Below are 13,442 nucleotides of genomic sequence, written 5' to 3' on the forward strand. Positions count from 1 at the left end.
GGCCGGGCCAAAGCCGAGCAGGCAGGCGAGGCAGGCGGGATGAAGAGGTCAGTGTGTAGCCGAGCGCTTCTCCGCCGCCGTGTTAATTTACTATGACAAGATAAAGCTATAATCCCCCCCCCCCCTCCTCTCGCTCTCCCCCGCTGCTTCACTTCCAAGTCAACCGGTCGCAGATGAGCCATTTACTTCCCCCTATCACTTTACGACAATTGCGCTGAGAGAGACGGACCCCCGCCCCACTCCCATAGAGTCCCACCAACACCCCCGCCACATAGTAAATCTCCTTCCTCCTCTCCATTTCTCTTCATCCACTCTTCACTGACAGTCAGCGGCAAAAGGATTGGAGGTGCCCCCCCTCAAAAAAAAAAAAACGAGGAATAAAAAAACAACTTAACACACATCTTACAACATGCCAAGCAGGCTGTCGGATAAGCCCCCGGTCCCACCCGCTAGACACACACATCCACTTAATAAGCCACATCAGCTATTATACTGGATATGAGACCCCCCTCCGCCCCCCAACAACACAAGTTCTGCAGCACACAAACACACATACGCACCAATGCTGTTTCCCTTCCACTGTCAATTAATGGTCTAGAAAGCAGCTGTTTGTCATTTTGAGGATATTTAGGAATTTTAGGGGTCCTGGGGTCCCCTCATAATGAGCTGAAAAGGACAGTGATGAAGCCAATTCTGTACAAACGACTACTGATAACAATGTTTGTGCTGTTGCTTTTGTATAGTGTACATATAAAGATAAATAATAAAAGATAATAATAATGAACCAGGAACAATCTAATCACTGTCCTGCAGCAACCCTGTGCGTGTGTGTGTGAGTGTGTGTGTGTATGTAAGTGTCTACACGCCTGTGTGATCCTAGGACTTTGGTTGCGAGCCGGCACCTGCCACACATGAGACAACTGCGGGAGGGACCTGCGGGCTAATCAGCAGGCTAATTACAGAATTAGCTTTCCATTACAGCTCCTAAGCACTGTTTCATTGTTTTACAGCATGCAGGCATTTATTGTCAGTATGGGGGAAAGGTCAACAGTCGTTATCAGAGCGCCGCTGTGACAAGGTGTGTACCAAGGTGAGGGCCCAGGAGAGGCGAAGACAGGGCATTGTGTGCTGGCACACACACTGTGAAAATTCCCTCTAAACACACGAGAGTCCTCTGCGTTTTACACGAGACAAAATCCTTTAACGGACGCTCTAAGACGTTAATAACACGCCTCTCGCGGTGAACAGGCAACACTATGTTGCGCAAACATGATTTGACAAAACTAAACGATGATACCAGCAACACGTAACGCCCTGTGCAGTCACATAATCACACTTAGGTGCTGAACATGCATTGCAAATCACACCACATGTATGGATCAAGTCACATGCAGGAAAACAGAGTCATCTTAAAAATGCACACATAGCGGAGCGCTCGAACACACACATGTGCGTCAGCTACCAGAAGTTTACAACAAACCCGCATACCGTGAGGCCTACACTAATATTTAACATGAATCACACAGCAGATATAATTCATCTGTACAAATACACACACATGCACAAATGCACTTACACATACAGAGCCATACATACAGCGCCGCCACACAATGTCACACTTTATCCTGAAGAAAATGACTCACTGCAATGGCTCACATTTTGCAGTCACGCAACAGTGCATCAGATGGGCTCAAGGCGACGGCTGGTGGCGCGCACATAAAAGCAAAAAAACACGTGTGCACCCAAACAGTAGCCTTGAACCCTCATTTTTCCCCCCATTCAGTGGAAGTCAGTTTCTGAATCACCCAACAAATATCTGCATATTTTTGTTTGCTTATTTTTGTTTTGGTGCAGGTTTTTTTTTTTTTTTTTTTTTTTGCATTGGGGTTTAAAAGGTGACTTTAAGTCACCCTTAGAGGAGCTCGTAAGATACAAAGTCAAGGAGGCTTTTCAGATTCAGACTGTATCAGGATTCATTTTGTCATTATAGACAACTTCAGAAGAGAACAAACAAACAAGGTTAATTTAAATAATTTCCGGCTGAATTTTTTTTTTTTGAACACAGGACAAGTATCTGTACAGTAATGGATAGAGGACAAGGCTGTTTTCCAGTAATACAAGAACCATGTTGATGGGACATTCTGAGTCTGAATAATGTAAAAAAACACTGAGATTGGTAGCATGACATGAGACATATTATTGGATTTGGTCTCCTACTACCATTATTTGTCTCACTTCTATGTATTTGAGATGTATTTCTTTACATTTTGGCAAATTGGCACCATTGAAGGCATTCTGGATTGCCTGTTAGCTAAGTGGATAAACAAGGATGCCGAGGAAGGGACAAACTTTACTTTCAATAATGTCTTTTTTTTTACATAAACAACACTGAAACCTATTTTTTTTTAAAGTTTTTGACACTTTCCAAGAAGAGACAAAAGTAATGTCACTACTCTGAGAAGCAGAAGTCGAAGCTGTTCCACACAGCGGGGGTCATACCAGTGGGAAGTGCCTCCAAAATGTCACACCCATTTCACATCGTGACCCCGAGTCAGTGCTCAAGGCCGGCGTCACCCACAGGTGGGTTATTTCACCCCGAGAAACAAAAAGCCTGATCGGATCGAAAACCGGCGGCTGTCCTTACCATGTTGGGGGGGCTGTCCAAGTTGCGGTTGGGGGGCGAGCGAGGGGACACCTTGCCACAGTAGGCGGTCAGGGGGAGGTGGATGACACCGCCCAGTCCCTCACTATCTTCATCCTCCACTCGCTGTCTGCTGGTTGCCATGGCTACCTCTCCATCTGTCCCCCCATATGGAGAGGCTGGTCGCTTGGAAGACATCCTGGAAAAAAAAAGGGAGAAGGGAGATAGAGAGACGGAGAGAGAGAAGGGAAAACAGTGAGCAATATTCAAAGATGATATAATAGGTTGACTACAGTTATCTGACGGAGGCGACACAAAGTGTGGTTATTCCTGTGGACAAAACCACTTCCTGTAAACTCCTGGATGGTCTGACACAACTTTAAATGCTGCCCACTCTGCTGTGTGTTTATTGTAGAAAAGCTTGCATGAGGACATTTCTCAGTCCTTCCAGCAGGTATTCACCAAATCCCATTCAGCCCATCAACCTGCACCAATTCTCTTCTCTTCCCATTTCTCTGGTTTTGTTTTCTTCATTCGAGTCGCACATTCAGCACGTTCAGCCGACAGGGCTCTCGCAGCGCAACCCCACACAATATCCTTTGGTTTGTGAGCACCCAGCTCCTTGGCAGACCTTCAAACACACTCTCAGGACTTACAGTATGTTTACCATGGGGGCCATTCAGTGTTCACATTTTCCAAAAGACGGGGCCATTACTGCAAATGGAGCCCGCTTGCACTGGCATTGTGGAGGAAATGACCATGTCTTGACAATAGGCTTTCAGAGAGAGACACAGAGTGGGGGGAAAAAAGAGGGAGACAGAGTGAGAGCAGTATGCACAGTGGCAATAATACGTGTTTATGAAAACCTCTGGACAATAGAGGAACTGGAGGAAAATAGCTAGCAACACGAGGGCCCCGCTGTTTGCATTTGTTACTGTGGCTTTGTTCCCTTGAAAAGAAGGAAAGGATATAAAGCCACATCTATTAGGTGAACTCTGTCTCTCACAAGGTAAATTTGCCTCCCTGTACTTCAGCTGAATAGGGATGCAGTGACTATGCGGCAATAATAGAATTTAATGTGGTTCTCAGCATCGCCTGAGTGCTTTCAGATGCACTTGTCAGCCTTGAAGCCACTGCGACTATGACCCCGGGTAATAGGCTGCTAACGCTCAGTCGCACAGAGGCAACGCGTGACAGGGATGGAGGGATGGAGGCGTGGATGGAGGGATGGAGGGTTGGAGGTGTGGATGGAGGGACTGTGAAAACTTGAGGGGAGGGGAGCGTGTGACGGTAAGCGCTGAGAAGCAAGAAATAAGCAACAGGCGTCCGACTCTCAAAGTCCGCTGACTCCTTCTTTCCCTCCTCTCTCAAATTCTTCCCCTCTCTCGCTGCTTGTCTCCGCTAAACTGATTACACTCTTGACTCTATTGGATTTCCTCCGGACTGTACATCTGGCATTGTTCCTAGGAGCAGCCACTGCCATTAATTCATTGCTTATTTACCTTATGACAGTGGAAAGGCAAACAATATTGAGTGCCGCTCACTGGAGGGGATGAGGGAAGCGCCATGTGAAGAAACACAACATGAGGCGTTATCACATCGCGGGGAAGGTTACGGTCGAAATCAAATAAACTCCACTCAAGTAAGACCATAAAAAGCTAACTCTACACCATACTGATGTAATTTAATTACCTCTAATTGTTTTTGGAAGATTTTTGCCTGCAAGATTCACAGATCTCACAGATAATCAAATCATTGAAACCAGTTTGCAAATTGCTTTTATCATTAGTATATTGCTGAGAACCTTTTTCTCCCCAAAACGACATGAAAAGCAACTTTGTGTTCCTTTGCATATGTTTTTTTGCGTTTCAGTGGACTCCGCTGGGCTTTTAAAGGTTGGATAATTTCATCCACTTATGGAGGGGACTCATGTCACACTTCATTTGAAGTCAAATCAGAAAATTACTAAATCACCACCACAGAAATGAAGCTATTAAATCAAGTTGTGCAAAACTGCAATCTCACTATTCTAATGCTTTTTTTTTTTGGTACACTTACATCAAGGTAAAACGTCCATAATCCCATTCTAGGTGTTAGGATGATGCTAAACAAGGTAGAATCTGTGTTTTCATGTAGGAAAATGGGTGCAGAAGAGAAACACACACACACACACACACACACACACACACACACACACACACGCACACGCACACGCACACGCACACACACACACACACACACACACACAAACACACACATACAGTTGTTCAAGTCCACAGGAATGTGTATCTGCAGCTGATTTCTTTATCTGCTTCTCCTGGACTCTCTATCACCTTAGGCTTGCTCAGCAAAAACTGGGGCCATAAATGACCAGTGAAGACTTTGTATTTGTTTGGATGACAAAAGACTTAAGAGATAAAACTGTGCGCTGCCATCGTTAAATCCTATTAATATCAAAACTGAAAGCGACTCGCGATAACATTTACCACACTTTATCATTTACTTCTGATAGAGTGACTGAGGAGATGCATGTGTGTGCACAAGCCTGTGTGTGTGTGTCATTCCACTCACACCGTCCAATGCCAGCGGCAGGCCCAGCTGTACAAACTACAGGGCTTTGAGCCACGCGGCACACACACACATACACCCACACATATGCGCACATACATAGAACAGAGGCCCTAACACTGCAGGTCTGTCTTCATCACTGCCTGTTTACTTTACCTCCTTTCACTCTCTCACACTGAGGCCTTTTGTTTCAGACACACACACACACACACACACACACACACACACACACACACACACACACACACACACACACACACACACCTCCCCTTGTGTTCTGCGCACACCTCTGCCTCACCATTACCCTGTACACAGACCTGGGGTCAGCTTTGAATCCCCTCACCTCACTAATGTTGCACTTTGGCTCAGCGACTGAAATGTCTCGAAAAGCATGTGAGGATTCTTATTTTTGTTTTTACAATTTGATTATCCATCATTTAGCCACAGCCGCGCTGACATATCTGGACGGACGGTTACGCATTAACACGGAAAACAACACAGACATCCAAAAACTCTGCGGGGCCAATGAGAGCGCTCCACTCTTCTAAAGAATAACTCAGTGGCAAACATTTCATCATACTTTTTGCTTCTTTTTTTGCTCCTCTTTTTCCTTCTCCTCCCTCCACTCCTTTTCACACCCGTCCAACCCCCTCCCCAATTCTGCTACTACTTCCTCAGAGGTGGGTGTCTATGAATGGGGAGGCCGTTCACAGCTCCTCTCCAGCTATAAAATCCCTCTCTCCCTCCCGTTTGCCTTTGAAGTCGAATTACTATACAATTGGGCACGGCGGGTGTGCAGGTTACACCAGCTACTTCATTTAAAGTTTGGCAGGGCTGTCACGCCGGCGGAGACCTGGAGGAGACCTGGAGGAAGCCGCTTGAAAGCGCGGAGCGATGAGGAGGATTAAAAAAAAAAAAAGATGAGGTTTTATTAAGTCGACAAATTGGCAGCGTGGCCCAGGTCGTAATTAGAGAATATTAGCATAATTCTGCCCAGTCCAACAATACCAAAAAATCGAACACCTCACGCCAAAGACAGTCCTTAACACATTTCTCACACACACACATGCTGCTTGCCTTTTCCACAAAGCGGCACAGTAATGATATTCCAAATGGCATAACACCAGTGCAACAATATTGCAGTGTATTTTTTGATTTACAAATCAAATTAATAAGTAAACTCCAATCTGCTGCTCGTCTCTTCCACCCCCTAAACTCTCATTTCCCTTGCAGGATCCACACACACACGCACACGCGCACACACACACAAGTGTGCACACGGTGAGAGCGCTAAGCTGAGATTAGAGCGCCACTTCCCCTTGGCTTTTTGATGATTAGCGGCTCCTCAGTTAAGTCCCTCTCATATCACATATGTCCACTGCTGCTAAGTCACTAATCGGACAGCGACGTGCGTCCATTAACGGGCCGAATAATCGCCATCAACGGTGGTTAACCGTCTCCTGGCCTTCGCTTACTGCGATCAACGTGTCCATTTCATGTTGGCACGTCAGCAGTGGCGCTTTTACGCACACGCAAGCGTGTTTTAAATACAAGCAGCAGGCTTACGAACACGCAAGCAAAACACTTTCAAAACCGCACACCCATGATTCACATAAATCAAATGAATTAAGCAAAATGGGGGCAAAGATTTGTTTCAGCTTCACTGAAGAGTGAGGGAAAGACAAAGCAGCCATCGCAGAAATGTCACAGGCTATCACACACACGCACACTTACACACACACACACACGCCCGGCTCTCTCGCTCTGTGTGTCTGGCTGCTAACATTATCATGGTGCTAACTGCTCTTGTTAACTCCTCTACTCAGAACAAGCTTTCAGGGAGCGTGGGAGCCTCCTCTGGAGAATTCCACAGTCAAGTGTGTGCGCTTCTGTATATATGCGTGTGTGTGCGTGCGTGCGTGCGTGCATGTACGTGCTCAGCCTCTCTTTAAATTACAACCCATTATTTCAATCACTACACAAACACGCGCTGCACAGTCAGTCGAATCTGTCGTCTACAGTAAAAATAAGCACGCCGGCTAATTCTAAAGTGCTGTCAAGAGTCAAAGTGACATTCGTACGAGGGGCGGGGGGTTTTCCCCGCCACCTTGTGACTGCTGAGAACTGCCTGCCTGTCACTCAGGTGTGGGTCTATTTGCGTGGAAATGCGAGCTATCTTTGAAATTGTTCTCTGAGGGAATGGAAGGGCATATCAAAATAGTTGAGCGGAATGTGCCTTTTAGATAAGGCGCCCAGGGCGTTTTGCCTCCGAGGAGCCGACCGCAACATTTACATCCGTATGACACCTCAGGCGGGAATTTAAACAAATGTTTCCCCCTGTGTCGCGCTATCGCTTGCTTTATTGCCATCGTTTTTTTTCTCCCTCCCTCTCTTTCCTCTCTCGCTGCACTCCCTATGCCTCGTCTCAGCTTTCAAAACGATTTCTCCCTCCCTCTCTGTCTCTATCTCTCTGTCACACACTCCTGAACTTATTTTAACATCGTCTGTCCTCCTGCTCTTTCCCTTTCTCCGTCTTCCTGCCACTCTCCCCCACCCGGTGTTGTCTTACTTACTGTTCCCTCTTTACACAATCAGCTGTTTGTAAGAATGTCGCTCCATACCTCCCCTCCCTCCCTCCCTCCTTCCCTCCCTTCTTCTCTGTGTAGACTCTTAAGGATATTGCCTAATATCTATTTATAGGCTGTCCTTTTGAACAGTGGGAAGAGTGGGGCAGCAACAGAGAAGCAAGGCTGAGATGGAGGGATAAAGATTAACGGGGGGAGGACCTGGAGGAGAGAGTCAATGATATTCCTTCTTCCCTTGGTGTGGCTCTGTTAGGTCTGTATCCTCTTGACAAGCATTACATTTAGAGCAGCCGTTGAGAACTTCTGAGCAGAAAAGTTCAAATTTCTACATTCCTCTCCAACATTTTCATATAGAAAACAAGTGTTGAAAAAGCCCAAACAAATGTGAAGAGTCCATATCCATAACAGCAATTTAAAAACAATTTCCAAAGATGCTTGGACATGAAGTTTAACGGCACCATAACATCGTTAAGTAAAAATTTTCTGCTTGTTAGTATTGATGTAAAATGCTGTAAAATGCCTGCTGGATTTTCCCTGATGACTTGCTCTGCTGAAGTAAACAGTGTGTAACAGGGAGAAAATCTGAACACAGCTCCTGCCTGTATATGCTCACACACTCATATACGCATAGACACACCCTGGCACACACGCACATACACACACACACAAAGGCGCAGACACACACTCAGCCTCACACACACAAAGCATCCTCTGTGAGGTGCCCTAAATCGGCGGCCGACAGCCCAAACTGTGTTTCCTGTCCAGCTTAACCACAAAAGGCAATAACACACAACCTAATGTCACCGCTGTTAATCACACACACACACACGCACACGCTGGAGAGACAGTCATGTGTTGTGTATGTGTGTGTGTGGGGAGAGCGAAGGGGGTGGGCGCTAAAGACGTGGGCTAACTCATGTGGCCTCTGGGACTACCTCTCTCTCTCTCTCTGTCTGTCTGTCTGTCTGCCTCTCTTGTCCATTCATCCACCCAAAGCTTTAGTCACCAGCGAGGCATCACTCCACATACTTTCCTTGTCATGTTTTCAGCTTTTCTTCCCCTCTTTAAAACCTTATTTATGTCTTTACACTGAGTCACCAGACAACGTGATCGTCACTGACATTTTAGCACAGAAGACAGGATGGAGAAAAGATAAAGGGCAGGGGAGGAGAGGAGGATAAGGAAGGGGGGGGGGGGTGATGCGCTTGTCTGTCTATCTATCTATCTATTAACTTTCAGTGGGTTTGTCACCATCAGTTTAAGGCCAAGTGAAGGCAGCTCGTGGGAAAATCTCGAGTGTCGCTATAGAAAAAGGAAGAAGAGAGGCAGAAGGAGAGAGCTGGGGGAGGAGGAGGGGAGGGGTGAAAAGAGACAGACAGAGAGGAAAAGTGCATCCGGTGGACAGCGGCCCCGCTCCCCCGGTGTTTTGCGAGGGGGAGACGCTGCATAATGTTTATTGAGCGAGGGACAGTGTTTTTCCATTGTTGTGCCAGGCCACTATTTGTGCTGCATTTGTTAAGCAATCCATAAAGGAGTCACAACATTTGTCTCACTGTCAGCGACTTGGCCTGCCCCTGTAAACCAGACACACACACAAACGCACACATACACACTCACACACAAATGCAAGCTCATTCTCTCACATAAATGACAACACACAAATGCTCACTCACACACACACACACACACACACACACACACACACACACACACACACACTCACTCCCAGCTGGCCTCTTTCTTTCCTCCCGCACTTTGAAACTCTCCCACCTCGGCCCAAATGGTCTCCTCCTTTTTCCTCTGACCACCCCCCCTTCCCTCTCTCTCTCTCTCTCTCTCTCTTCTCTCTCTCTCTCTCTCTCTCCCCCTTTCTATCTTTTCTCTCTCTCTCTCCCTCCCTCACTACCTGGAAAGACAGAGGTTTCATTGTAGCGCTCTGGGAGGGAGCTCCAAGCCTCTAACACTGTCTTCTATTGTAGATTGGAAGGATGGTAAACAGTGTGTGTGTGTGTGTGTCTGTGTGTGTGTGTGTGCGTGTGAGACAGATAGGGAGAAAGAGCGCAACATAGTGGGGTCAGACAGGCTGCTTAGATTGATGGATGACAGAAAAAGAAGAAGAAGAAGAAGACGAAGAAGAAGAAGAAGAAGGAGAGAAAGTAGATGGAGAGAGAAAGAGGAATGTGAAGTGTGATGAAGAGTTAAATCCTGGATTACCACACACACACACACACACACACTCACAAACACGCACACACACATGCACACACGCCAGGAGTTTTCCTTCTCTATTGACAATGAAGTGCCTGCAGCTGCCCTATGACCCCTACCCTGTGACCTCATGTCATATGACCAGACTCTAGTTAGCCTGGAGGGACACCTCCGTCTGTGTTTTCCTCACACACGCGCACACACACACACACACATAAACTTTCTCTCTCTGTCCCAGTCACTTCTAACACTTCATCACTCTCGCCCCTTCATCCCAGACACCCCTCCTCCTCCCCCACCAATAAACAATAACAACATCAAGAACAAACGCAGCCTAATATTCTCCCTCCTTTTCCTCTATTGGCTATCACACAGGGTCAGCTGATTGCACCGGGGTGGGAGGTCGTGGTGGGAGAGAGTTGGAGGGGTGAGGGGGGTGGGCGTTAGTGCGCTGAGAGAGGGGAGGAAGTAGGGATGAGGGGGGAGGAAGTGGGGTGGGGGGCTTTAGCATTCTCCTCTGGTATTTTTCTGTCTGTCCTTCTTTCTTTCCATTTCTTTCTTTTTTGCCCCCCTCTCGCTCCGTGGATGGAGACACGGTTATCAAGGCTCTCTGGGGACAGACAATATGGCCCAGACAATGGCCTCCAGTCCGAGGTGGTGGTGGGAGAGAGAGGGGGGAGAGAGAGAGAGAGAGAGAGAGAGGGGAGAGAGAGAGAGAGAGAGGGAGGCCGGGACAGGGCCACAGGGGAAGAGAGGGGCAGAACAGCGCATTAGTTTGCAGAGCACGGACACTCTACTCAATTACTCCACTCGCTCTCTCTCCCTCCTTCACAGACACACACATTCTCTCTTTCCTCAAACACACACACCACTTTAATCTCACCCTTTTAAATGAAGTACAGAGACACTTACACTGGAAGCAGCACTGCTCACTTAAATTGGAAACAAGTTTTTATCGTCAGCCACAAGACTTTCTCACTTGAAAACTGCCCATACCTCTATAATTACAAAATAAAAGTCAATGATTATTCAGGTAAATACAAATAAACAGCGGCGGTGGACTTATTCAGATTCAGCTCGAGCAGCAAAACCACACTTAAAAAAAAACAAAAAAAAAAACACGACAAGTTAAACGCCTGTGTTCAAATTTTGAATTCAGCTTAAGTATCATCAGCACACAATACTGAAACTTTTCAAAGTAAAAGCACTCAAAAGAACAGCCTTGTCAGAATCTTTTTATCATTTATATATATAACATAATACTGGATTATTATTACTGGTGCATTCAGGTGTCAGCGGCATCTTACTGTTGTAGGCGAGCAGATTTCAACTATTTACTAATATGCACCAGTGGGTGCTTCAGTCTATAATGATACATCACATTTTAGAAGTCCATCATTGTTTTGTGGGCAAAATCTTTAAAGTAAGTGTCGTCATAATTACAGGCGTCAACTAACTATATTTGAGGAAACGAGTACAATATTTTCCTGTGAAATGTAGTGGACTAGATGGAAATATTCAAATACAGTACCCTCAATCACGCTAAAGTGCAGTGCTTCCCTAAATATGCTTATTTACTTTTCACTGCTGACAACAAATCAGATTTGCTGATAGAAATAAAAAGAATGTTTGTCTCAATGAAATGAAGCAAAATCCTTCAAGCTGCTGATGCCGTCCTTGTTGCTGAGCGCGACACGGCTAATGTCAGATTGTATCTGAGTGTGTCCTGCTTAAACCGTTCAAAGTGTTGACACAGCCACTGCTGACTGCCCCCCCCCCCCCCCCCCCCCCCCTTCAAACGCACTGACATGCACACAAACACCCCAATAAATGGAGAGGACAAATGGAGGGGTGTGAAAATCCACCACTGCCTTCCTCTCCTCCCTCCTCCTCCTCCTCATCCCCCCCCCCACCTCCAACATCACCCCCCTCAGTCATCTCTGGCACTCTCACTTTTCTGTGACCCTGCTCCTTCTTCTTCTGCTCCTTCTCCTGTCCATCACGGAGGAATGTGTCAGTGAGACCACATCGTTTCTTTTCCCTTCATCCCTCCATCCACTGCCTTCAAATGTCTCCTTTTCTCAGTCTTTCTCCTGTCTGTTTTGGTTGCTTTTGGCTTTCTCCGTTTCTCCCTGTGTGTATATTTCTGTTCTGTTTGTGCGAACAGATGAGGCCGTGTTAGCGACGGCAGTCTGTTTCCGCTATTTTCAGCTTCGACTGGAAATTTTGATCCACAGCCGAGCGCTTAGAGGACCAAAAAAATAGTTCAAATCACGAAAAGCACAATTAGAATATAAAATTAGAATCTAAAATAATATCACACAACATTCAAGCTTTGTCAAAGCACGAGGTGCTTTTTTACCAGCTAAACAAGACGAGACGAAAAACCGTATCACATGACTTTTGTCGGCTTAAATAAGATGAGAATAATAATGTATGTTTTAAACCCTCAAACTCATACTCACCAACAAATTCAAAAAAAAAAATCAGAGATGATTCCTCACCTCTCAAAAAAAAAAAAAAAGATTTCCTTTCAGACAACCCTTCTTCTAGAAACTCAGACAAACTCTTCTTCATCGGCTGTTTTCCCGTCAAAAGTCACTCCGAGTGAATTTCTACAACAATGTGATTTCAGAGGAAGAGGAGAGGGAGAGGGAGAGGGGAAGAAGTGCTGAAAACTAAAAGAAGAGGAAGTGCGACGAGAGGATGAAGAAGAGGCATGGGTGAAGGAGGCGAGCGGACACTTACGGAGACGCTGGAACGGAGAGCATCGCGGCCACTGAGGCTGGAGCGCACACACACTGGCAACTCACACACACTCCGCTCCGCCGAGAGACTGCCGCTCAACACACACACACTCCAAACACACACACACACACACACACACACACACACACACACTCCAAACACACACACACACACACACACACGGAATGGAAGATACCCTTCTCTCGGTCACACATACATCCACATCTGAACACTCACACACTCCCGCGCACATGCACACACACGTCCAGAGCCACAGTGATGGAGTGCATTACTGGAAAGCAAGAGTTTTAAGCGCTCTCCTCCTAAGTCATTGTAATCCCTGCATTTATCTCCATACATTCTGCTTTTCTGTGTAATCCTTTAAATTTTTAATTCCTCCTAGCTGTTGTTATCTTTTTTTTTTTTCTCTCCTCAACCACTTTGCCGGATTGAACGGTTTATTAAAAACACATTTCTGCCACATCTAAATGTGTTCTTAATTCAAGGGGCCCCTGAAATCCCCCCCCCACCCCCTCACCACCACCACCACCCCAACCCCATCGACCCTAGTTTATCTCGGAACAAAAGATTAGTTTCATCGGGCAAAACAGAGCGCCACTTTAATGCAATAAAAGTCAAGCGGGCGAAGGGAGAGAGAGGCGTGTGTGTGTGTGTGTTAGTATTAAAACGCC

General features: G+C 46.3%; 1 protein-coding gene across 6 annotated transcripts in view; it reads right to left on the reverse strand.

The window, feature by feature from the left end:
- Positions 1-13,442, reverse strand: part of sox5 (SRY-box transcription factor 5) — a 220,911-nt gene that overhangs the window by 74,931 nt on the left and 132,538 nt on the right. For all 6 annotated transcript variants that reach the window (XM_076721791.1, XM_076721790.1, XM_076721793.1 and 3 more), the window contains one exon: positions 2,645-2,840. In XM_076721791.1, the coding sequence (XP_076577906.1) occupies positions 2,645-2,839 (195 nt within the window). In that variant the 5' untranslated portion in view covers position 2,840. The remainder of the gene's footprint in view (positions 1-2,644; positions 2,841-13,442) is intronic.

The sequence above is a fragment of the Chaetodon auriga genome, chromosome 22 (assembly GCF_051107435.1).
Source record: "Chaetodon auriga isolate fChaAug3 chromosome 22, fChaAug3.hap1, whole genome shotgun sequence".
Taxonomy (NCBI): domain Eukaryota; kingdom Metazoa; phylum Chordata; class Actinopteri; order Chaetodontiformes; family Chaetodontidae; genus Chaetodon; species Chaetodon auriga.